The sequence below is a fragment of the Battus philenor genome, unplaced genomic scaffold, assembly GCF_028537555.1.
Source record: "Battus philenor isolate CCGP_79_NKW_IND1 unplaced genomic scaffold, ilBatPhil1.0.hap1 SCAF_25, whole genome shotgun sequence".
In the NCBI taxonomy this organism is placed as follows: domain Eukaryota; kingdom Metazoa; phylum Arthropoda; class Insecta; order Lepidoptera; family Papilionidae; genus Battus; species Battus philenor.
In genome coordinates, this window is record NW_027181688.1 from 5463287 (window position 1) to 5491186 (window position 27900).

The window sequence follows — 27900 nt, forward strand, 5'->3', positions numbered from 1 at the left end:
TAATATTACTTTTATTTTATAAATAAATTATAACAACAAGTCTTGAATTAGATAAAATTATCGTATAAGTAAAATATATCGTGTGATTCGTTATAGATATAAAAGATGTTTTAAAATAATGAACTAATGAATAGCTCATTTGCAGTGTACATATATAGTATGCCCTGTCTAAAAATCAATAGTTTCGGAAATAATTAATATATAAATAACACAACATTAATAAAGTAGGAAAACACGTTGTCAAAATTCTGATTACTACATATTAAAATTAAACATTTATCAGTCCGTGCTGACTTTGTTCTGCCACAAATTAAAAAGCCTATGGAGTTTATTGTAGTATGATAAAGAATGATTGCAAATAGGTTTGTAAAAACTTTAGTTTTTAATTTTCAATCACTATGTATACAGTAAAGAATGTTGACCCATATTAATTTAACGAAATAGCTATTGAAAACATTTTCTATTACCTAACCGAGTAATTAGTCGGGGAATCTCTAGTTTTACTTTTGAGAGGAATTCTATGGAATTCACTAGACCATGAATCACTTTATACAGGTATAATATCACAATCTTTTCTGCAAGCATCTGATGTTAATTTTAACATTTACCATTATATAAAATTATCGACTCTTCACCAGGTCTCTTGTATACAACAAAGATTTGTAAGTACTTCGAAAAAATATATGGCAACACTTATAGAAAGTCATCAATATGGCGACCAACGACATCCGGAATTTCAAGCGACCAAGCTAGTTGGATATTGCTCTTCTGGGACGCTTCCGACAACGCTGCAAATTCAGTAATTTTTTTTCGAAAGAATTATTATTTGTTAAATTACAACTATTAATCAAAATTTTAATATTTTTAACGGATTTTTGCGCAAGCAAACGGACAGAGCTAAGAACACTAAATTGGGCTGCAAGAACAAACATCGTCATCTTTATATCAATGCCTTATATCATAAATGTACATCTTTTTTGTTTACCCTAATTCATTTTATATATATGTACTGTGTTTAATGCTTTGTCTACTTTTAACAATTACGCCTTTAGTTTTAATATTTTTCTTTCAAATTCTTTCGATTCAATTAATAATATATGATTGGATGTAGACCAAATAAATAAAAACTCACAGAAGTCCTTACCTGCAGGTAGAATATTGAAGATACATGGAAGGGTCTGCTGTCCGACGGCATTTGTTCCGACACACTGAACCCAGCCGTAATCCGACGACGAATTCACGACGTAGTCATACGTATCTAATGCAATAAGCAACACACACGTACATTAAATATAGTAGCATCATCACAATTTTGTCGATAAACACCCACTGGGCGTTAACATCCTCCAAAGATGGCCACGATGACCAGTCTACACGTATTCAGCGAGTTCCCGCGACCTTGGCTATGTCATCCGTCTACCTAAAGGCGAGCATGCCCACGCCGGGTCGGTCAACTAGCTCGTGGTTGCTATTTTTAACTCATTCTTTGTCAATTAATACATGGTACACCTTATCCAAGATCGTTGGATACAGCTAACGCAAGATCGGTCATCTATGGGGGAGGCATATGTCTTGCAGTGACGGTATCAGCTAAAAAGAAGTTATCTAAGTTATAAGTTCACCTCTTTCAAAGCTTTTACAGCCATAACCAATCAACCTATATATGTATATTTCTTCTTTTTTCAAACAAATTGTACCCCAGATTTATTTATTGCCTATGAATTATATGAGTCTTTTAAGTACTCACAAAGTGAGATGTTTCTTTGATTATATTTTGTATATTAAGACCTATGTTTGTAGGTCAGTACTGAGATCGGTTACCTGTTCCAACTTCTTGACCTCGTTTCCAAATTGAGACGGGTTGCTTACTAAAGAATCAGGAATATACTATATTATGCAAGCCTCAGGCGACCATTTGTTAGATTCATATGGACTGTCTACGTGGTGGTAAGATACTTGTGAACGGTGATTGATACAACAATGAATTCGTTCGTTCGTTCTTTTTCATATTGTCAAAGTGAACGAGTGAGCGGGACTGTCTACGTTATATAAACTTATGAGTTCAGCAGTAACCAGGATATCATAAATTAAAACAAATCATCATTAATGATTGTGACTTACCTAATTTATTTTGTGAGGGGGAGATTTTCAATTCGCGTCTGCTGTGCGTTGTACTATTGAACCACCACAGATAGCTTATGTGCGTCTAGTACAAAATAATATTAATATAAGTAATTTACTCAATAAATAAAGTGTTATTTATTTATTTTAAGTCTTAAAAAGGCTCCAAAATGTTATAAATAATTTATGCAAATTGTCTTCCAGTTCGTGACTGGCAATATAATCTCCCTATAACGAAGTTTAAAAAAATAAAGTCTACAATTATGCAAATAACCAGTAATTTACAATCAGAGCAAATGGAACAAATGGAGGAGGGAATAAGCGCACCAGCTGTTTCGGAACATTATCTGCTTACTTTGGGATTAGCGTCCACACTGCACCGGACCTCCACCACCTCCCCCCTTGCCGCCCGAATATTGATCGCGTGTTCCGATTTGCATGTCGGTGCATCTGTATTTACAATTTTTGCATTAATAATAGAAAAGGTTATTATAATATAAATACATTTGTATTAGCTAGCAGATTTCATACTATGTTAATTTGATGCAATATATTTTAGAGAGATCGCTTTTAAATTGATTAAATGTGAAATAAATAATTTTTAATCGATGTAATTATATCTGCATCACTTGAACTGTTAAACGCATGAAGTCTGTGGGGAACTGTCAAACATGTGAAGGTTAAATGGTCAATAAAATATATTCAGATTTTTTTATTTTCTATCCAATTTTTTTTCTCCGTAAGAACCTCGTACAAAGTATTTGGAAACGAATAAATCGGTAACGTTGTTTGCAAGTTATGATGTGACAAAGGAAAATAGATATTTACTTTTGTTTACACCAAATACCTCGCCTTGCGTCGTCTCGTTTTGCTTTTTTTTTTCAAAGTTGCTTCTTCAATGTGGATTGCGTTTTATTTGATCTTTACATGGTTTGCTATAGAAAATCTTAATTCACTTTGCGTCGTGTTTTTATTTTGGAACGTGACCACGACGCTAAATGAGGTATTGGTATACACAGATATCATTTATTTACAATTTTTCCGTACATAACGTCTGTCGCTTTCCTATTGAAGAATATATAATAAATAAAACGTATTTAGAGTGAATGATTTAGTTCAATCATTCGTTCGCACGGAAAAAGAAAACAGTTGTTTTAAGTGTTTACTTCGCTATTGTTAAATTTTCAATCCATAAGAATCTTCCAAGTGGATCAAGGAAGATATTGATTAGATTAACAACTTGTCTGGTCGTTCGAGTTTCGTGCTTAGCAATACATTATTAAAAGATCTATGTCAGCCTTGCCGACTTTAAAAACAAAAAACAATAGTAGCTGTGGCGTTTTCAAAAAACCTATAGACTGGAAAAAAACATACTTACATTTAATATCCAATTTTAACGGCGTACTAAGTCCATCGCCTAAGCTGTTGGTTGCTGAGCAAACATAGGAGCCACTAGCTTGTCTTGGCACTTTTTGAAGTACCAGACTCTGGTTCGCTAATAACACTCCCGGACCGGCTCTCACTGTTATACCCTATTACAACGAAAATTATAATTATTTCTTATTTTACCTTTTTATGTACTCATATACATCATAGAGAATTTGAAATCTTTACTCTATATTACGTACAACACTACACTCAAGCTTTTCAAACGGTTATCATGTTAGTTTTTTTTTAAATAATTATCAACAGGCTGTAAATGAGAAATGAAAAATATATTTACATATAAATAAATTATTTTATCAATGCGTTTGTGATAAAAATATACTTACGTTATGAGTAAAGTGAACGTTACTGTACCAAGGGTTAGCACGGACTCTACAGTCCAAATAAATATCAGATCCTTCGACTACGCTGTTTGCGTCGATATTCGCCCCAAAGCTCAGCGTAACGACCGGCAAATCTGCAAACATAATGAAATCGTAACATCTCTATATACATCTACGTCTGGGTCAACTCTAAGTAACATATATTCTTATCTGCGCATCAAATAGCCTAACTTTTCATCTGTCGCTTAGAGTCCGAGATTAAGGGGCCACATATCTTTGTACAATTGACTGTCCTCTTTTAAGACAAATCAACATACATGTAGACAAAGAAAATATGCGTTAAATTCACGTATAAACAGGATTTATAAACATAGACACATAAATATTTTACAAATAGTATTGTGACTACACAATACAATTTACAGAATATTAAATGCTAACAATTTAAACTGTATAATATCTGCGGGTGAGCAAGTTGAAGTGGCGGTGTACAGGTTATATAAGGCGCACAACTTATGGCCGCTGGGATCTTGAGGTTCTGGAGTATAGATCGTCAGCATCTTTGCATCTGTTCTGCGTGTTATGCCTACCCACTTAAATATCGATATCTGAGTTATTTTCGTTCATCTACGGATCTCTTCATTCCCGATCGTATTTAATAATTAATAATACATAAACATTTTTATAAAAACTTACATATAGTCGCTGTTCTTATACAGTAAGATATTAAATATATAAAATATGAGTATTTTCTATTGGACCCACTACCGCTCCTATAAACCTGTTACAGTTGGCATCACCATCTTGGAGCTTATAATCTAAATAGGGAACAAATATTCAGACTCATTATAATTTTCATTATCAACTTCAATAGACTTAATTCAGACGACTAAGGTCAAAAGTACATTTGAGATTACTAAACCAACAAAATTAATGAAACAAAATATACAGTTATATTAGTCTCACGATCGGTGGCTTTACTTGTCTTCCTTTCTAGATCCCTTAATAGGTAACATACACTCTCGATCAAACAGTAATGAGTTGGAATTACTGTGTTCCAGTTTCAGGACGTTGTATGTTTGCTGAGTTCACATTTACAGTTTTGGCAGATTCGATATGACAGAGTGCTACTATGGTGGTCAACATAAATCTCTTTTTAGTAACTATACTCTAAGAGCTCCTCTGGGAACCTTGGTTTGGATAGTACATTACATATTATACAGAATAATAAACTTGCCGAGCCTCTAAATTATTTGGAAGGACGCTTTATGAAGTGAAAAGACATGTCATCAAGTGGCCTCGTTTGGATTCCGATACGCTACATTCATCTATCTATTCTTATTATTCATATATTATAATTTAAAGTGACAACTTTTGAACGTCATGAGAAGAAAATCCTTTAAAGAGCTTTATTTGATAGAAACAAATAAATTGAGCTGGTTTGTAATAACATCTTTCAATTTAACGCTACAAAGGTTCCAAAAGCGCCTTGATCTGAGAAGAGCCCAAAACAAATACAGACGTGGTTTTCGAGAGGTCGTTTCACGATATACTTAATACAATATTAGATACATTCATTTCCAAGCTTTATACATCTTAAAAATCCTTCGAAGCAAGACATTAATTCCACAAGCAATCCCTATCTAAAAATCACAATAATCCGACGTACATTGAGTTTTTTTTAATCATTTTTTCATTAGTCGATTCTTCTAAACAGTAAAAAAAAATATTTCCACTGTCTGTGTTTAACATCACCACCGTCATATCAATTGATAATAGAACCTAAAGACAGCCACTATGACTAGCCTTGGGCTGCCCGGATCAAACTACTTGCCGCGACCTTAGCTATGTCAACGTCCACCTTGTACAGGCCTACCTAGTAGGTCAGTGCAATCTGTTAATAATTATTTGAAAATACTGAAGTAGACAAAGTGTAATAATAATAATGTTTTAAAATTATTTACGTTGAATTTCCAGTTTCCAGCCGTCTTCCCTGGTCGTGTGCGATATTGAAGGTTGAACCGCTCGACACGACAGAACTCGCCCCGCGTCTTCGATCGCCGGCACGAACGTTAGAACACTAACCGTTACATTACCGTCCATGGAGGTCTAAAAGAAAAAGTCCTTATTACATAACTACCAAGGCCAGGGTATCTAATCCAATATTAATAAATATCACATGTAACATAGATCATCTACGAATATAGTACGTAAAATAATTTCAAATGAATTAGTTTATAAATAGTTAATTTAATTTTAATTCACACAGTGGAGCTCCCGCAACCCTTAACTCTGTCAAAAGATCTATACAATGGTTTTCTAAAAAACAGGCGGAGTTTTCAGTTTAAAATAGTCCTAAACCTGTTTGATCTTAACATTTTACATGACCATGTCATTCAGAAAACTCTTGCTACAATATAGATCCAATATTATATTAGCCAATCTCCTCATATAGTTACATGATGATTGGCTACAGGTACGCTCTCTAAAATAAACAGCCGTATTGTCGTTTACAATACATAAATAAGTTTACATTAGTTTAATTTAACAAAGTACACACACTTATTCAATTATGTAATCGTAAACCTTAACGTTAACTAGATAAAATAACAGAAAAACGATGAAAATTTAGATATAAAACGGTTCTATTGATAAAAATTATATATAAAAACTCTTATAATAGCACAAGAACATATATATATAAATTAAATACATTATCTACCGTAATATAACCTTAACAACAAAGAAACAAAGCAAGGCTTGTGTTCAGAGTTCACGACAGTTGAAAGTCATACGATGTCGTGAATAACACTAGCTTACAGAATCTTTGGCTAGATTCCAAGTTAGATAATACCGGAAACCATACACAAAAAAGTATTATAAATGTATAGTCTATTGTCTGAATTAAGTTCAAATGGACGGGTAATACACCTTAAACAACTAAAGATAAATTTATAACAATATGATAGTATGTTATGAACGGTGCGTTTAAAAATAGGTGACGTTCGGTGATGTACCGGACTCGACCGACGTCACGAACTATTATCGATTTTATATATCACAAAATAGTTAATGAATAACTTAATTGTCAGCAAAAAGCTTCAACACCTATATACAATGTATAAAGTGATTACTCTGAAATGTCGCATTAATTAATTTTTTCTATTGGTGTGCATTGGGCACAATTTTTAAAACAATTTTTCTTATCATTATTTTATTTATTATATCTGGAACCTTATTAGAGTGTACTATACATTATTTTATAGTAAATGACCTATATATTCATTTAAAATCTTTTACACTCGTAACCAATCATTTTATTTATAACGTGGTGATGATATCTCTATTAATAAAAAGTCTAGTGACAGCCTATTCACTATCTCAAAAGCTTTTACGTCATATCTGTAAACTAAAGCCGGTAAACTATCCTACTGCTTTGTTATACGGGTTGTTTTACGAAACAAAACATTATGGAAGAAAAAAGGTAGAATACCTCGGCGAAATAGACTAAGTTCGTTGTGTGCTTTTAAAACAATGCCTGTTTTTATATGATACCCTCTAAACAAAGAGAGGTTATCATAATATTGTCAAACATAACAAGAAGTTTTTTATTATTTTAATAAATGAAATGTATACTGCAAATAACATTATATGTCTTATACCACAATAGGTTGGAGTAGTGGTAGCCCAGTTGTAGAGGACTGAAACTTACGATCGTAGGTCGCGGGTTCGATTCTCGGGATACAATTTTATATAATTAACACTTTGTCCGTTTATTACATGGGCCAGTCAATGCTCACTGGCAAGTTTCCAGTGGATGATCAGCAGCGTCCTCTGCGTACCATAAAACCACACTGTGATCACCAACCCGTCTGCCAAGCGTGGAAATTAAAGTAAATCCCCGCATAAATATCTTTGAGAAAAGCCTTACAGAGGGCTTCTATGGGCTGACACAACGACGATGACTGCAAAAGGACGTGAAAAATGTTTCTGCACAAATGCAACATAATTTTGCTAGTTTTTTTTATGTAATTTTTTCAACGTCTTCAAAACCAGACAGATACTAATAGTATAACCAAAGAGGTTTTATTATAAGCTTATACAAACTAAATGCCAAAATACGTTTCTCTGACCTATTATTATAAAAATTTACAACATAAATATACTTACGGAATCTCTGACCGTACTTAGCTTGGTCCCTCCTTTCCACCAGGATATAACAGGCTTTGGTCTGGCGCCAACAACTTGACAACTTAACTTAGTGCTTTGTCCAGCTACTAGAGGCCTTTTGCCACCTTGTATTCGAACCGAAAGCGGTGATACTACGACATAAAAAGATGTACTAATTTTAAAAATTGTGACCATATTCAAACAATTAGTAATTTAAAACTAATTTGAACTTTAATGTATAGCTCTGTTGAACATATGTTTTAGAACTATTATGAATACTTGATGTGCTTGTTATTATAGTACGCTTTTAACATGTAACATAGGTCCATATAAGAATTAGAAAAATCAAATAAAACGTTAGGCGCCAAATCATAATAAATATGAAACCATGATAACATACTTTTATCGAACAGACTAAAAAGTGAATATGTAAATATTAGAGAATTTTGAGAGACCTTGTCTCATTGGTTAACTTAGTTGCTCAACGACCTCAAGGGCTCTCGACACTTAGAATACTCGACATTTCTCAGGATCAGATCGAATCAAAAATGAAGCCATCCGTAGACGAAGGAAAACTGACATAGCCCAGCGGACTGGCAAGTTGAATTTGCACTGGGTTACACAGCGCGCAGAACATATGTCCGCTGAGGCCTTAAGGTTCTAAAGTGAAGACCAGGGACCAACAAGCGCAACTTACGACATCATTAAGGCCGTTCCAGGATGAAGGTCGCTTACGAACGTTCTATTGAAAATCTATGAGAGAGGACTGTATAGCAATCGACGCTCTGCAGCTGAAATGATCAATACTAAATAAAAAAGATAATTAAGATACGTAATGTTAAAAACTGAACATTGTTAGAGCGTTGTGAAAAATAAACAAGACACCAATGATTAAAATAATAATATCAAAATTAGTTTACTTCAATTCAGTTTAAAATAGTTTATGATTTAAGGTAGAAAATAGTATAAGAGGCTGGAGTAACTTAGTAAACATGCAAAAACGTGAGCAAAAAAAATACGGAAATGTTAAGTAATTGTTAAAACAAAGGCACGTGACGCTAATGTGTGTGTAATATAGATTCAATAAACGAAAAATATATATGTAATGTTATAAATGCTACTTACAATTCATGTCAATTGAAAGCCTATGGGATAAAGGTGGTATCGATGGATCTGTTACAGCCTGTAATAAAAATGTTAGTATTAACCACGTTGATAAGTAATAAAACAATGCAGTAGACTAGTTAAGAAATCTATTAAAAATCTTTATACGGTTTTCATAGGTTTAATAAATATAATTTTCGATAACATCTGCATTGCATGCTTTAGAACACGTAAATATTAACGAGTCAAGGGTCACTTCGAAGGGACCTTAGCTTGAGCTGCCACTTGTAAAAAGGCCGAACCTTGATGTACTGGACTGGACTGTTGCCATTGCAATGTTATATTACATACGTTACTTTATAGTGTATGTTATATGTTATATCACATAGGAAACTTTTACCTGGCAGGTGATTTCAGTTCCAAAGTCCGGTCTGTGTAGACTGAGGGATACTACCGCTCTTGCCTCTGAATTTGCCAACAGAGCATGCGATTTCCACCATGACACTCTTGCAACGGGACGACCTGTTTACAAACCACATACACTCAAGGCACAACATTTTAAACGCTCATAAAGTAAATAGCTTCGCAGATAAGTACAAGTATCTATAAAGCTATTTAGCTGCGCTTTTCGATTTTGAAACTATAGGACTGCAGACATCAACACACCTCACAGCTACGATTGTAACCACAGTGTTACCCAAGAAGCTATTTTTATTGCTAATTTTTATTTTTTTATTTATTAAGAGTTTTATGTACAACATAGACAATAAATAGAGGAAAAATTTAAACAATTATATTATTATGTTTAGCTTCAATTACTCATAATTGAAACGACTAAGACTCGAATTTATCGAGTCAGTAAATCTTTCTATGGGCAATAAATACATTATTATAATAGAATCTTAGTTAATGAATAGAAAACTCTTTATGATAGATTTTAAACAAATCTGAAGGACATGCGTGATAGTTTTTTTTTTTTTCTTTAAAGGTTTGTTGGTTTTGTTCTTTTTATTTAAACCCCATCTTGAGGGCAATTAGAGACTTTGGATAAGGAAAAGTTATAACTGCGATACTGTTGAAATTGTGGAGAAAAAAGTAAGCTATGGATGGAGGAAATGAAAGAGAAACGAAAAGAGCAAAAGAAAACGTGATTCATTGAGAGGAGAATTAAACATAAAAAATAAATCAAAAAAATTATTAAATGAAAAACAAAGTCGCTGTCCCTCAAAAGATAGGGGTGAACGAGAGGTCCCAATTAACGGGGACCAAGGAAATGCAGAGAAATACCTACTACTATCTACTACTATCCTACCCTTTGTTGAATAAAGAATTATTAATTCGATTTTCAATTTAACCATGGTTCTGTTATTCTAAATCCTAACCATAATTTAAATAAAAATATTGATATCCAACCCACATATTCTCCACATCTATTAGAGTTTTTACTTCCATTTACTGATTGGAAATACCAAAAGAGAAAAATAGAAATAGAATAACAACGGCGATACGAAAATAAATGTTGTATTTTCGGTTAAAAAAATAAATAGCATTGAATCATCATATATATTCGTAAATTGTTTGTTTAGTTTAAAATTTACGCAATGTGCTTTGGTATTTTGATTCTGAATAACAAAATATCTGGTAGGTATGTTTATTTTGAAGTATTATTTTTAAATCCATAGAAGAAAACGTAAATGTAATCGTAAATGTTACGCCGCAGTGAACCATTTCACAAGCTTTTGGAAAACAAAATCTTGCGCACCACAAGGTTTTCTTAAATGATTATATAAGACGTTGCGTCTTTTTCTTCTTTTTTTCAGTCGATGGACATCCACTGCAAGGTATATATCTCCACCAAAGATGGCCACGATGACCGGTCTTGTTCTGCTCGCATCCAGGGACTACGCACGACCCTAACTATGTCGTCGGTACGCGTATAGATGGACCTATCTACGTCGTGTATACCAGCTCGTGCGTCTATTGCATCTTATCAACCGTTAACTTAGTCTTAGGAATAAGGGTTCTTTGTTGAAATAAAACACTGATCTGTGAAGTAAGGTTTATGGCTGTTTCATACGAAATGCTTGTATTAACAAAACAATTGGCTATTTATATACCCGCGGACATAACATTACAATGGATTCCGAAAGTTGTGCGGCGTATCAAATGGCACGTTGTTTATTATGGCGACATGTCAAAGCGCAGTTGCCAACAAACGATTGTTCAATGGGTGCCGACGGTCCTATGGGCTAAGAGTTTTAGGTATGTATGTAGCTTCACAGACATGTCCAAAAAAAATTGAAGAAACCAAAACTGTGACGTTTTAAAAATAAATATACAGTGTTTGGTAATAAAGGTGGAAGCTTTTATATGGTGAATGTAACTCATCTGCTGTCAATTAATGTATTTTCATTTTTTAAAAACAAATGATTAAAGAAATAATAACGTAATAATAAAATAACAGTAAGAAAAAGATTTTTAAATTTGGATAACCCTATATTAAAATTCATTATCGTTTACTATCTGTCCCTGTAGACATGACACTGCTAGAATTTATTGGCATGCCGCTTACTAGAGGAAAAAAAAATATTTTTACATATTTCTGAGTGATCACTTTATACAGGTTGATTGGAAATAAGTCTGAAAGCTTTGTGCTGATGAATGAACTTCGTTTAAAGCTTTTACACCTTTAATCGATCACCTTACGTAGCTTTTGGTGTGATAGCTACACGAAGTTATTCAAATAGAATTCAAAGGAGAAATGCCACGTAACGACTTAAAATAAAATTCCTACATTTGCTATCTCATGTCGGAATAGACTTATAAAACGCAAAAAATTCTCGGGTCCCTACGGAAAATGTTGTAAAGCATGTGAAAGGGATTATGTATGTGAGAAACGGGGCTTAGGACACGTCAAGTGGCGTTATCGATTGGGAAATAACGGGCATATACATTTTTTACTTACGGTATTAAGTTTAAGCTGTTGAAAAACTTACATAGAAGTTAATAACTTACAATTATTTATAACTGGCGAAGAAGCTAATAACCAACAATTACTTAACTAGGGCTATATTTCACTTTAACGTCTTATTAACACTTCATTCGTATGTTATTTAAGTTTATAGCAGCTCCTTAATAGTCGAACATAGTGTTCATATAACGTGCAGAACATATGGCATCTAGGTACTTAGGTTCTGGAGCGGAGATCACGTACCCACAAGGACGCTGTATACAAACTACACGCACCTGGTTCTATTGGCAATCTTTGAGGGGTCTATGTCCTGCAGTAGACGTCTTGTTACTGATATAATTAGGGTGTCAATAATAGTTCATTTAATAGGCTAATTCCTCGCATCGCTGTCCTGGTGGCTGATGGATCGTGGTCACGGATTCATTATCAACTTCATTTCTGAATATGAAGAAGACTAAACTTTTTGGAATTAAAAAAGTTATTGGCTGCAGCGGCAGATATGTAAACCATTTTTGTCGTCTGGGTATCAGCCCGTAGATGCCTACTTTAAGGTATAAATAAGTATTTGTTAACATCGTACGAAGAGGACGCTGCTGCCCATCCTCTGGAAACTTGTTTGTCAGCAGTGACAATCGTATGTAATTAATGCACAAAGTGTGAATTAAGTAATATTTAAGAAAAGGACCAATATATAGCTACTCCCGTCATTGCAGTAGTAGTCGTGCAATAAAGTGCACCGCCCGCCAGCCCGCTGATAAATGCAAACGCAGACTGTACTCTGTGTTTGGCACTAATCGGTGTAACATTACTCCTGAAGATGCTCCGTAGAGGGGTGAAACACGTGTTGAGTGATTTAACGGTGGTAGTTTTGAAATTCGCAATGTTAGCCGCATACGCTTTTATCAGCGGGCTGGCGGGCGGTGCACTTTATTGCACGACTACTACTGCAATGGCGGGACTTCCGACTTACTACTACTGACTACTTAGGATGGACTTCCGCAAAATAACACCTGAATCCATTAGATATTATGTAATATTGTATCTCGAGAATCGAACCCGCGACCTACGATCGCAAGTCTCAGTCCACTACCGCAGGGCTACCGCTGCACAACGATATTTGTACCCAACTTAAATTATATCCTGTCAGAAATGTCTGTAGCTCACGCCAAACTTCAAGCTCAATCTGAACATCGCGACAAGTCCTTTTGTAACATAAAATGGCTATAGTATTATGAATCGTATAGTAGATCGACTGGGCCAAAAGCTTTGTTAGTTTTGTTAATGTTATTTTTTAGACACTTACCTCCTAATGCTACGCAAGTCAAGTTCACTTCAGCTCCTTCGTCGTAGGGTCCGAGTACATTGCCGTGGACCTCGTCGTTGCGTTCATTCAAAATGATCAGCCGATCGGGTGGGACTATTGAAAAAATATTAAAACATTAATTCCATATTAAATTAGACTTTTAAAGATTTATCTTATATATAATTTTAAATTATATGGTTACAAGATATCTTACGTCAGGAAATTACTGTATTTATATAAGATAAAAAAATTAATGTTTTTTTATTCTTTATCTAAAGCTTTTACACAATAAATTTTAATTAGAATATTTTTATTATTTTACGTTACATATTATACGGAACATAATATGTACAATTGGCGGTCTAAATGCATTCCTTTAAATAAATAGAAATAGATAAGAAAGATTCGTATATAATTAAAGGTAAAAGTCCTACAAATTATAATGTAAATATCACATCCACCGGAATCTGAAAATATAAATATATAACTAATACATTTTCTCCAGAAATAAAAATTGACACGCCAGAATAAAAAGAATGGGACGCGAAAATCAAGCAGTATTATTAAAGGAGTAGACTAAAGCTAGACTCTAGAAGTGATAACCTGTGAAGGTGCAAAAGATAAAAGAGAATGTAGAGGAAGCCGCTCAAGAACTAAAGAAGAACACGAAGCTATGAAATAGTAACAAAAGTAGGCAAGACATGGAGAAGAAGGATAAGAAGAATGTGCTGGAATATATTTATTGCGAAGTTCTAAAGACAAATAATGTCTGTAATTTTAGGGAAAATTTCATTTTTTAAATATTGGCTATACAGGCTTATCATTATAATTATTTTGATAGTAATGTTTTTATGTTAACTTTGTGATATGTTTGCCATTTTTTTTTAATTATTACAAATCACACTTAAAGAAAATTAGGTACTAATATGTATATGTATGTAATATGTGGTTTAAAATTACATGTACATCATCGTTTCAGCCCGTAGGTGCCCACTGCTAGGCACAGGCAACCGCTGAAGATATCTATGGGAGGATATATCATAATCACCAATCTAGACAGGCGGGTTGGCGATCACAGTGTGCTGCCCTTCCTCTGGAAACTTGTTTATGAGCAGTGTCAATTCAGTGTGTAAATTATATAAAATTGTATCCCGGACCTAAGATCGCAAGTCCCAGTCCTTACCACTGGACTACCACTACTCATGCATATATGGCATAAATATAGAAGTAATTGATGTTGGGCCGGTCACACATCGGAGCAGAAAGAACGAGTGCTGGGCCTTAAAGTAATGAAGTAGAGAGCAGAGTGGAAAATGCAGCGCAGAATGTCCACTCATAAGTGGACACATGACCTGAATAAGTTCTTCAGAAACTGCTGGATGTAAGCCGCTATTATCACAAATAAGACTTCATTGGAAACCTGTGATGAAGGGCCATGTTCTGCAGTAGACGTTCTAGCTTGAATGGTGATAACTACACGTACCACAAAATTTAAAGAATGACCTCGAATATCCTATCAGAATATGACATAATATTAAGGTAAAAAAATTATCCGATTTATAATAGCAGAATTGAACGTCCAAATAAATATACGCCAATTCCTCAGCACAGATCAACTTGTACGATATAAAGTGGCGTGACAAAGCCGCGTAAAGACTTGCTTGTACACAATAGTGAACAAATCGACTACATTCATCGACCGTCGAGTGTTATTCAAACAAACTCCCTTGTGACTTTCCCTGCGACGTTCTTTTTACGAATAAACAAAGTTTAAGAGAGTAACAAACTTTTATAAATTTATTCACTTTTGTAACGTGACAAATGTCAAATAATGTTTACAATAATATTTATGAATTTCTAAAGCCTAATTGATAATAAGGATAGTTTTTAACTGACACCTATGTAAAAGCTATAAGGGGGTAAGTGTACAGCTAATTATTCATTCAAAAGTTTAAAAATCTTTTACATCTATTTTTAATCACTCTGTATAAATTAATCACTTTGAAATGATATATCAATTTATTTTTTCTCTTGTACGACAGGCTAATGAATGTTGGCATCACAAATTTGACAGAGATAGATCTTCTACTCCCTCTTTTTTTTTTCAGACGATGGACGTCCAATGCATGGGCCTCCCCCAAAGATCACCACGACGACCGGTCCTGTGCCGCCCGCATCCAGAGACTTCTTCAAGATATCAACCTTAACTATATCGCCAGTCCACCTGGTAGGGTAGCCTACCCACGCAACCTCTACCGGCTCGGTAGGCAGTAAAAAATAATTAACTTTTATATGCAGTAATGAGTATAATATAAAACGCTTTTTCTTACTATATCACGAAAATCATCACGTTATAACATTTCAATAGGTTGAACCAAACAGTCGACAGGAAATGAGTTACACATTCACGTCTTTAAAGCTTTTACTTCTATAACCAATCAGCCTTGGTCAACTTTATTTAAACTATATACAAGAATTCGAATATTTAAACTTAAATAACAAAGTAATAAAGAGTACCTACTAAGCACTGTCAAGTTGAGCCGCGTGTTCTTCGTCGGCGACTTGATGAAGTCCACCCTGCACCTGTATTGTCCGCTGTCTTCTGGCCTGAGAAATAGAAAAAATAGTCAGACATTTTAATTAATTTACTCGTTGCATAAATACTCCTGACAGTTAAAACATATAGAAGTAAAAGCTTCAAAGGAGGTGAATGTATCGGTCATTTACTGTAAAATATATGTATATATATGGTACATACAATTCTGAAATCAATAGTTTAAGAAATAATTAATAACGTAATGCTAATATAATAAGAAAAAGTTTCAAAAAATTAGATTACTTCACAGCAAAATTAGTAATTGTTTACCTGGCCTATTACATTCCAATTGAAATACGAGTGATCACATTATATCTGATATAATGATTGGAAGTGAATGACGTCCCATTGGCCAACCCATTTAAATAATGGGCAAAAATGCAGGAATGCATTTTTAGGACAGAAAACAGGACAGGTTCTTTTTTAATATAATATCATATTATTGATTTATAAATTCAAATAATGTTTGATTGCAAAAGTTAATTATAATAAGCTGTCCAAGTATCACTTTGATTGACTTAACGTCTACCATAAAAACCAAACCATAATTTATTGTCTAAGAAAGGTTACCTTTTATATTATTTACAATTTTTTCTATTGGAAAGCTATGGAAAGGTCTAGATGCAGTAGTGGATGTCCTACAATATATCATCATTTCAGTTGTAAACTATAATATTTTTTACAATTTATTTCTGAAACTATTGATTTTTAAATAACGTATACCATACATTGACACCAATGAGGTATACATTTGACCCTTCAAAGCTTTTATATCAATCACACTATATATCCAATAGTACGTGATAAGAATCGATACGTTTGTTTTAAAAAAAAAAAAACAATGTCACTACGTAGTAACTTATTTAACCACTCAGACTGAACCAAAGGTTGTTTACTTAGGACAGTGGCGGCGAACGGGCGACCTGTTAGTCAGTAGCTTAACTGTTATAAAAGCATGTTGACTTAGAAAACAATAAACAAAATATATTTACCCAATTCTCTTTTAAATTACAACTGTTCTAAGAGATATCGATGGTCGAATGAATGTTTCAATTAACCAACTTAGTTTTAAGGGTGACTGACGACCTTTATTTCATATCAAAGAGTAAGAGATCTATAATTATTTTAAAAATTGTTTTTCTTAGATAAGGCACTCTGCCTTACTTAAAAAAAAATAACTGCTTTATACATTAACTTTATTTTTAAAACTCCTTTTAGCTTTGTTTGATGATACTTTAGTCGTATTTATCTACTAAAACTACAAAGCTGACTGATCACCCTGTATTTGTATTACACAAAGAGCTTCTCTCTTTCTATAAACATAAAATCTATAAATCTAGATTCATGTCCTCGAAAAATACGTATAAATATGATCCACTACGCAAAAAGATTTACTATCTCTGCTTCGAGCCACTAAGTGATTAAGCACCCTTGTTCTTTCGTTTTATCGTTTTGAAAAGATAATTTTACAGAGGGTAGTTTTTTTTTCAACTCAGGCAGCGCGACACTGCCATCATGGAGATATTTGGGAGAGGGCTTAGCCTTCGAATAGGGGTCTATAGGATGATCATGATAAAATGAATATATATATAAGTAGTACAGTATATAAGTAATACATATAATATCTCGACAAATAATGAAAAAAATAATTATACTAACGAAATTAAAAATCGCAAAAAATATGTTCAGAAATGTGGTGCACTTATTAAACTCTGTTGAAATATTGTAATTTACCGCTAAATTTAATAAAATATTGTACTTGATTAAGTATCAAAATACACATATTTTTCGAGTGATGTACTTGTAATGCATACATATAAATTTGGTATTAATGAATTATTTCGGCAACGTTGCAATGTTACACATCGGCAATCACTGTGCATATTTGTTTAATGAAACGGACGGGTAATGGCCATCAAAATAAATAATTTGTGAGCCTTTGATAACTAAGCTAGCAGTGTATTAATAGAGCAGTAAACTGTATTAATGTAATTTGATTTCATTTATTAATATTATTAACTACTCTTAAGCGACACGGTATAAATTTATCTCTATAAATTCAAGAAATTTATTATTGAGCACGAGCTTTGACAAAGGGCTTATTACTCTATTTCAAAGTATGTTCAATGTGTTCATGTTTTGAAATGAATTGTTCTAATTTTAAATCATAAAAAAATATTACAAACTCAACTGACTTTCTTATTCCTCCCAGTAGGTGTCGCATTACGAACTAACGTAAACCTAAATTTAAATGGACTATAATAGATGACTTATATAATATAATTTTATATAATACAGCTATTATGATTAATTTAGTATCATTTACAATGACCACTTGTGTCAGACATGACAAAAAGCCCAGAAGAGCCCAATTTGAAATTACAATCAGATTGAACACCCCTATGGCGTCTTTCAACACAAATCTACGAGATTTCCGAACGCGTCCTTATCTCCCAGTTTCTATGAGCCCATAACAACCACAGACGATTTTCTTTTATGCTTACTTTTACTTACATTCATTTAAAAAATCCATTAAGACGAGGTGATTTAAAGGCATTAAATAGCAGTGTATTGTAATAATGTGTACAGTTGCCCACAAAACAGTTACTTATCTAATAAATACTAGTGAAACGTATTTATTATATTACCAAATTAGACAATGTAATTGTAAAAATTTTTTTACGTGTTGGTGCATTTACATTTCAAACGGATTTGAGGTAGACCAGTATGCCTAGACCGGTGCAGATATATCACGTAGACGGGTGTGATAATGTCGTAATAGAAAAATAATACAAACTTTGAATATATTGAAAAATTGCCATAATGACTGAAAAAAGTTAACGAATTAGGAAAATACTATTTTGGAAACCTGCACAAAAAAATCAAAACAGTAAAAGAGAATTACTGTCGAACGCGCAATATATTTTGTCGGAACCTAAGATGAAAACAGCAGAAAGATTTTACAGATAGATGAAGAATCAGAATGATTTTTGAATATTTTTTGGCGCAAATTTATGATAATTCCAACAGGGTTCATGACCAAGCTAAAGTTCAGTCAAAATTGGCGGCCATTTTGCCGTCATTTCCCTCTATATGCATTTACTTATGCATACATTTTATTATATGAACATCAGTAGCCCAGCGGTGGACTGAGACTTACAATCGTAGATCGCAGGTTCGATTCCTGGAATACAATCTTTTATATGCACTTTGAATTAATTACATAGTATTATTGCCACTGCTCACAAACAAGTTTCCAGAGAATGGGAAAATTTGCAATGTATTCCAAGTGCCTTTCAGCTACGGGCAAAGCATTCCACAGTCTGACTGCTTGTACCGAAAATGATTCGTTCGACAATTTTGTTCATTGTCCAGGTATTTTCAATTACATTCTTTCTTGCAATCAAAATCTAGGAATGAAGAACAAGCAAGCAACCCTGTTTTTTTAATGATTCCAACAATAGTTCGGACATAGGAAATCTTTAAAAATATCATAATAGGAAAAAGCACCTTTTTATCCGATCTCCAGCATGGTTTTAATTAAAAAACATTCATAATTCTAGTGAAATTTTAAAAACCATGTCTTATATAAATCCATAGGATATATTTTATGACTATTAAAGAGTAAGGTTATATGTGTATATTGCGCCTTATTAACACAAAATATAACTGCTAACATAGCAATGCTATTGTAAAAGAAAATAGAAGGCGTTAAAAATAAATAAATTACCTCAGTTTATTTAACAGCAACACCGCAGGCGTGGTATTGGTGCGGAAAGTGGCCCGATTACCGAGGGTGGACGGATCTGACCATTGGGACGTTATGCCCTCTCGTGCGTCGAATCTGCACAGAATTAAAAATACATTCGTGTTTTTGTTGAAACTTTTGTTTACCTGTTTATATATTAATATGAAAATATATTTTTTTCACAACGTACTCTTATATATTGAGTCAATTTAGTTATAAATGAGACTTGTAAATAAACATTGGATTGAAAGATCCGCTGGCAGAACTAACATGTGTATATATTTATTCATTCCATTAAAATTTAATATTGCTTAAACAAGATAAGAAACGATGAAGTTAAAAAACACTTAAAGAATAAATAATTAGATAATATTATATATATATATATATATATATATATATATATATATATATATGTGTGTGTGTGTGTGTGTGTGTATATATATATATAAATTTCTTACGATGGTTTGAGGCCTAATCCCTACAACACGAAGATTTAAAATAATATCATCTATATATCTCTTATAGCAGAAATAACCGCCATAGTGAGATCGTAGTGGTGTTATACGCAACATGAGAGAACTCATTTATTAATTCATATTAATTTTCCACGTTGAACAAATGCCAGAAGAAGTCGATTTGATAGAACCATCCTTTAATAGACTGATCTGAATAGAGCCGTCAAAAACTCGTTTTAAAAAAGTTGTTTTTATGATCACTTTTGCAATGTTCTTAGTAAAAGAGCGTTTAATTTCAAAGTTTTTTTTTCATTTACAAATATTTCATAATATTATAAAAAAATTTGTGGTTCAGACTAATTGGTCAAAGATATATTTTAATGTAAAAGTTAAATAGCACTAAAAGAATGACACATTTTAACGACCATCACTTATAACTGAACTGAAATCCTGACATATGATTATCACATATAATTGGAAATAGCAATGTAACGGGATTTTTTACAAATTTAATAACTCTCATGTCATAAATTACTACGATACCACCATAAGACAATATTTTCGTAAATTATGTCCATAACATTATATTCCTACAAAAACGAAATATTGAATATTGCTTTTAAAAAAATATAGCCCAGTAAATACTTAAACCAAACGTCACAAGTAGCTACAGTAGGACGCGCGCCTGTACGTTGTTATCTCAATTTCCACTTACGACCTTACAAACCCTTGTTTACACAATCTATCTGTTTTGTTTACCCCCCAGTCCTTGCCATCCCTTGTTTGCGCGTCCCTTGTCACAATATTACTATCCTTTCTCATCATCAAAACTGTAAAAGCCTTTTGTGTACGTAATGATGCAGGTATCCGTATTTGACACGAGCGAATATATTACTCTGGTATAGTATCCGACACATGTTTTAAATATAAATTGTTTTCTTTTTTAAACAAGCTCGTAATGGCTTTTCTATTTTCTTTGTTAAATGCTGTTTGCTTTATATTTACATTCTTATCGAACTTCATAAGGCAGAGTGCTGAATGTAGTTATGCAAGACTTCTTTACAATAATATAAAACAGAGGAATGCCTAAGTAAGCTTATACTTGATGTATAGTGATAGTGGCAGGGCGTTCTTTTAATAGTAAAGCATAACAATATAAATACAAACAAGTCTACTACAGAGTGAATCACGACAGAATTCACCCATTCTATCACGGCAAATTTGTCCCGTGGCATTGCTATTTGAATAAAACGGGAATTTCTAAGGGATCCTTGCGAGAAATCATATAGCCTTATGATCAAGAATGTTCACATAGTTTTATGTATATTAAAACATATGGGTACTTCCTACTTTTGTAACCTTCGCTGTTTCTGTCAAGGACAATTAGGTATGATGCCCTGAAATTAATATGTAAAGGAACCTTAATTATGAAATGCTTTTGTCATATTAGTTAGACAATCTGTTTATGCGTGAGCATACATTTGTGCATTCCAGGGATTTATGTTCGGCAGGGTGACAAAGCGACACGGTCTTCTTTCATGTCCTGCATGATTTACTCGCATCAATTACCCGAGCACCAGACCAATAACAACATTTATTAAGTGGTTAAAAAACCTGACATGTTTGCCAATGATACAGATATCATTAGTAATTTTTCAATGCTAAAAGCTTAATAAATGGAACATAGTTTAATGTTTTTTTAGATTGATTATCATATGTTTTTTTTATTTTACTTCCACTATAAGTAAGTTTTGTATATTAGAAATAAATTAATTGTTATAATTTTAACAAAATATTTTTTTGTTCCCAAAATATTAAAAAAAATTACAAACTACACCGAGTTTCTTGATAGTTTTCAGTAGGTTGCTCGTTACGAACTAACTTACACTTAATTTTAAGCTGCCGATATTTTGACTTGATTTGACTTATTACACATTTATATATATTATTTATATATATAATGAATTTCAAGTTACACAAAATTGGTTAGAAAATAATCTTTAACGTTTTAATTTAGAAAGCTCGAAGCGCCCTCAGAAAAAAAACATTCTTACATTTTATTTAATCTACTAATGATTGGCGGAGCAAACTCTCAACTAGTCATTACATTAAAATTGTTACAAAAGGAATAAGCAATTCTAGACCCATCTGTAATTTTGTGATTAACTTTTTTACTCTCGTAATTTGAAAGATTATTTTAATTAAATTGAAAGGTACTAACTAAAGTTGAAAATATAATTTTATGGTAAATTAAATAATTCTCGTTTCAGCTCATAGACGCCCACTTCAAGGTATAAGCCACCCCCAATGGAGGATCTATGGAGGGATAAATCATAATCGCCACGCTTGGTAGGAAGGTTGCCGATCGCAGAGTGTTATTATGGAAGCGGAGGACGCTATTGCCCGTCCTCAAGAAACTTGTTAGTGAGCAGTGGCAATCCATTAATGCACACGGTGTCAAATATTTTAGATTGTATTGAATTTTTACAGGGACATATCAAAAGTAGAATTTTCTGTAGCTCTCCAAAAATAGTTGCTGAATTAAAGTATTCGAGATATGGCGGTCGTTCCAACAGCTTAAAACTTGGCAGCGTATTTTTGAAAACCTTTACTGTTGTTTGGAAGAACGATTCCGAAGATCAAAAAGACTCCCTGATTAAATTACATGCCTTCTTCTTTTAAAAATACACAGAACGATTAACGATATTGAGAGTGCTAGAATAGTGTATTTTTGTTATTTCTACAGCATTATGTCCTACGGATTGTTTCTTTAAAAATTGCAGATATTGAGTATATATTGGTTTAGCAAAAAAGAGCCATCCAACCAATTTATGACTAAGGGTCGCAAATCTCTTTGAGAAAACGGTTTAAAGAAATCAATATTCTTATTGTGGCTTCACAACATATTTATTATAATATTTTATACGTTTACAATAAATCTCATAAAGTCAAAAAATAGGTGACGTTCATGGTGTAACCATTAAAAACAACCTGGCCATACCCAAACTTTGACTGCGAAAAATCTTTAATTCATTTGTAATAAACGAAGTCAGATTTTTTAATAAAATTCCGTGAAATGGAGAGAAAAGGCATATTACTCGCTAAACGAATATTTATATGACGAGAATCCGTGGCTGTGATGTCGCTTATTTTTTTTTTTTTCATTTAGGCTATTTATAACAGTTTATGCATAAATCGGTATTGTTAAACTTTAAAAAAAAAAACTGTTTATCACGTTTCTCCATAATTATAACGCATTGCGAAGCAGAGTAGAGTCAAAAATAAGAGTTCCGTTATGGAAATTTAACGTTGGATAATTTTATCTTATCTTATTGGGATAAAAGCTCAAAATAGGTGAATGTATAGCTCATTTGCTGCCAATTAATGTATGGTACACCCTATCCAAATATTAATGGTTTTTAGAAATAACATTGAACGTAATAATAATATAATATGACAAAACGTTTTCAAAATTCGTATCCATCCCTGAGGACTTTGTATTGCCAGAAGTTATTGGCCAGTAATATTGCAATAGAAAGTATAATATATTTTAAAATAATTTATTTGAAAGTGATCACTTTATACAGGTGATGATGCACAACATGATTTTTTTAAATATTTTCAAAAGCAAAGTTTTATACATAGCCTATACATATGGCCTTCTTTAGTTCAATGGGTTCAGATTTATATCTGGTTACATTATCGAACAGTGCCCATATTAACAAATCGCCAATGTTATGCCTTCACCATCATCATGTCGCCCAAAAGACACCCACTGCAAGGCATAAGCCACACCACGCCACGCGATCGCCACGATGGCCGATATGGCTCGGTTCGCTATATATCTATCTCTACTCTTGACGTCGGTCCACCTAACCAGTGGTCGCCACTCGAGAACCTTACGGACCCCACAAAGCAATATTAAAAATCAAAATTTATAAATATATTTAATTCTAAATGTATCTTTAAAGAAAAATTACGAAAATGTTATACTTACGAATAAATAGGCGTCTCGTGACCCTGCTTGTACCATATAACGAGACCCACTCGATCCGCGGCAAGGGCCGGACTCGCGTCGCATGGCAATTCAACTCGACCCCCCGTAGGTCCTTGCACGGACTCCACCTCCACTACACAACAAATCATAATTAGTAACAATGAACTCACGGGAATCAAACTCGCGATTTATTATCATATGGTTTGATTCCCAACGGCGCCTGCTGGAAAATGGAGCAATTTGTGACAATTATAAGTGTGGTTCAAAGCTTTTACATCTATTTCTAATTGTCTGTATAAATTGATCATTCTAAATATTACAACATTTTATTTATTCTATAGCCACAGACAAACTTCTTGTAGTACAAAGTCTGCAGGGACAGGTACAACAATAATTCAATATGTAGTAATTCTAATTTTGAAAACGTTTTTTCTAACGTTAAACTTACGTTATTTATTGTGTCTGAAACCATTGATTTTTATACAGGATTATATGCGCTATATATTCACATATTTAAGGCTTACATCCGTAACCAATCAGCCTGTATAAATGACTCTAATACACCGCAGGTATCAAGTTACCTGACGATGTAAAAACTCTATCAACCTACATTTCGGAGTCACCTATTGTTCGCGAAAACTGTATAAAATCATATTTGGCAAACACAAAAGCATTCCCAGTATGGCATCCAAAACTTCTCTTGTCTGGCGGAACAAATGATCGATACGGTTGGAGGTAATATTCGAACACAATGCTATTGGACAACCATTAAGTCTACTCATAAAAACTTCCAAAGAGTTTTTTTCATATGTAATATCTCTGACAATTCACAAAGGTTCCGTAGTTTTGAATCGCTTTGCGGCAAATTTTTTGTATAACGATATTTCTTTCTAAATCTCACACCTTCCTTAATTGATAAAGACAGAGATAGAAATCATCTTTCCATCTCAACATTACTAACCGTCTAGATAGGTACGACTGTCAAGCATTTGTCGCAAAATCATATTACGCAAACATGTTTCACTTTGAAGCAAGAGAAATTACTTAGCTCACGTGATGTACCTTTAGACTTGAAATGGCGAATTTGCATAAACCGTTGCTATATACAAACATAGTTTAACATAACTACACCGCATACATTTTTACCATTTATAGACCTCCGAGATAGAGCAAACATATATGCACAAAGAATATTACCTAAGGTAAAATGCATACCAAGAAAGTAATTGATTATAATTGTCTAAATACATGTGTAGCTTTAAATATTGTTCTTGAAATTGGATAGAAGTTTTAAAACCCCGCAATATAAGTAGTTCCCAGTTACCTACTGTTAGGTTAGGTTTATGTAACATAAATAACTGTGCAATTATTAACTTCTGTTTGTTTAACATATAAAGAAAGTGAATCGTAACGTCACAAACATATTAGTTAGTATGGTGCAAGAGTAAAAAAACATACATAATCTTCATGTTCAAAAATGATAAATTCAACCATCAATTGGCTTTAGAATGGTCAAATAGCTAAACAATTTGAATTCTGTGAAATAGCATTTATTGACAATAAAAATAATTTTTCACAAAAATGTTCGGCTTCGTTTAGATTGCGGTTATTTGCTTTTATTTTAATTTAACACTTCGGTTTTTATTAATAATTGCAATAAAATATTTTTCATTAGTATCTATCTAGCTGATTTGAACACTATTAAATACGAACCGTTTTAAAAATAAAAATTTAAAATGTGTTCTCGGCTCTTCTTTTTTTTAATTTGACTGTCGAAAAGAATAAATCTTTGGAATTAATTTTAATATATTTCTAATTTTATGACAAAGATTTGTCTTTTATGAACTAAATATAATGTTAGTAATACTAGTCTATCAGCTAACATGATGAAAACAGTTAAAACTTGAGTTGAAGCTTTATCAGTGAACAATTATTTTCAAATACAACTCGGTCTGAAGTCACCGGTAGACGTAATAAATAAGTGCCAGGAGGGATCAACCCGCGGCCCGCAATCTACATACAACTCTTTGAAGGATTATTTCTGTCTTCAATAAATAATTTGTTTCCTTCCTAAAATTTATCAAATCCGAACATCGATCAGTATAATCAGCATCTGAATTACTGAGAAATACTCATACAAGAGAAGTTAAATAAATGTGCTTTATTTTTAATATTTAAAGTCAATACACGTATTTTCTTCTTATATATTTAAATGCTTTCAAAAAATATAAATTCTGTAAAATTAAAATTTTTGGCGTACCTTATAAATACATATTTAATTGCGGCTCTCGAAAAAAAATTAAATTTAGAAAAAAATGCTCCATCCAGTAGCTTGGCTACCCCGGGTTAAAAAGTGGACTAAGTAATTAATACAATTAATGATAATATCTTGTTTATTTAATGGAATATGAAGGTATTTTAGACTGAATACTCACAAACCACGTTGCATCATTCATAAATATGCTGATATTTAATAATCTATAATTAATAAATAAATCTTTAGATTCTGACCGTTAGTTGTTCTCGACTTGTTGACTGACATTTTTTTTGGTTTAATAAGTCACAAATCAGGTTTTATAATTTTTAGATATGCCGACAGTTAATAACTAAATAAAGATTATCATATGTACTATTTAAAAACACCTCTGTGCCTAACACATATTTTACAGGTACAACACGGCAATAACCAAAAAACGACATATACTCACATCGTTGAGCGTGTCGCATTCGATAAAATTGTACGAATGTTTACGAGACATTTGTACAAGGCAAACGTCGTAAATTATTATTTTACTTTCTCCGCATCGATATCGATTTCCATCAAATCGAGACGTTCGACGTAATCTTGCATCACGAAACATAAAACTCCCCAATTTCACCAACATGTTATATTTTTTTTTTAGTTTGCGTTTTATTTTTTTTATAGTTCGATATTCGTATTATATCGCCATTAATCGAAAAGGGATAGAAAGCTTTTAAATAGCTATTTATATTCATATTCATTCATTCAATTAGTTATCTACATAATATCATTAATTGTTTGTATACACATACACACTTGTTTACTGGAATCAGATTAAACTTACCTATAATGGCATCCTTCAACTTAAAGCAAGCGACCCTACCAAACGCGCTGGACTTTATTTTGGTCACTATAATAACTTTAATACAGTGGTGAACCAAACAATTCTCAAGTTTTATCAGTTAAAATTTTTTACACTATATTAATATTTTTATATAGTTTAGAAGAATTAATTCCAACCTAATCATTAATGATGATGCTATGTGTATTTTAGTAGCCCAGCCATAGAGACCTGCCACTTATGATCTTACGTCGCGAGGTCGATTCTCGGAATAATATCTTTTACTTATACTTTGGTCATTAATTATATAGGATTGCTGCTCACAAACAAAGTGTCAGAATAGGCAGCAGCGTACTCTGCGTAACACGACATACACAACTACGATCACCTGCCCGCCTGCCCATTGTGGCGATTATGGTATGTCCCTCCATAGGTACCTTTGACGGAAGCCACAAATGCAATGGTTGGGGTTCACGTATTTTTGTAGGGCCCGTAGACGTTACTGCTATAAAATACAACAAGTTCTTAAATGTTATTGTATATATATCATTAAATATTATAGTAACACATGTAAATCTTT

The 27900-nt window shown here is 33.0% G+C and overlaps 1 protein-coding gene across 1 annotated transcript in view; it reads right to left on the reverse strand.

The window, feature by feature from the left end:
- Positions 1–27900, reverse strand: part of LOC137924960 (synaptogenesis protein syg-2-like) — a 71314-nt gene that overhangs the window by 13371 nt on the left and 30043 nt on the right. The window contains exons 3-15 of the mRNA XM_068768382.1: positions 24238–24370; positions 19765–19878; positions 15960–16045; positions 13439–13552; positions 9565–9686; positions 9186–9243; positions 8061–8212; positions 5855–5999; positions 3894–4024; positions 3500–3653; positions 2477–2571; positions 2122–2206; positions 1145–1258 (exon numbers count right to left, since the gene is read on the reverse strand). Coding sequence (XP_068624483.1) covers positions 1145–1258; positions 2122–2206; positions 2477–2571; positions 3500–3653; positions 3894–4024; positions 5855–5999; positions 8061–8212; positions 9186–9243; positions 9565–9686; positions 13439–13552; positions 15960–16045; positions 19765–19878; positions 24238–24370 — 1503 coding nt within the window. The remainder of the gene's footprint in view (positions 1–1144; positions 1259–2121; positions 2207–2476; positions 2572–3499; positions 3654–3893; positions 4025–5854; positions 6000–8060; positions 8213–9185; positions 9244–9564; positions 9687–13438; positions 13553–15959; positions 16046–19764; positions 19879–24237; positions 24371–27900) is intronic.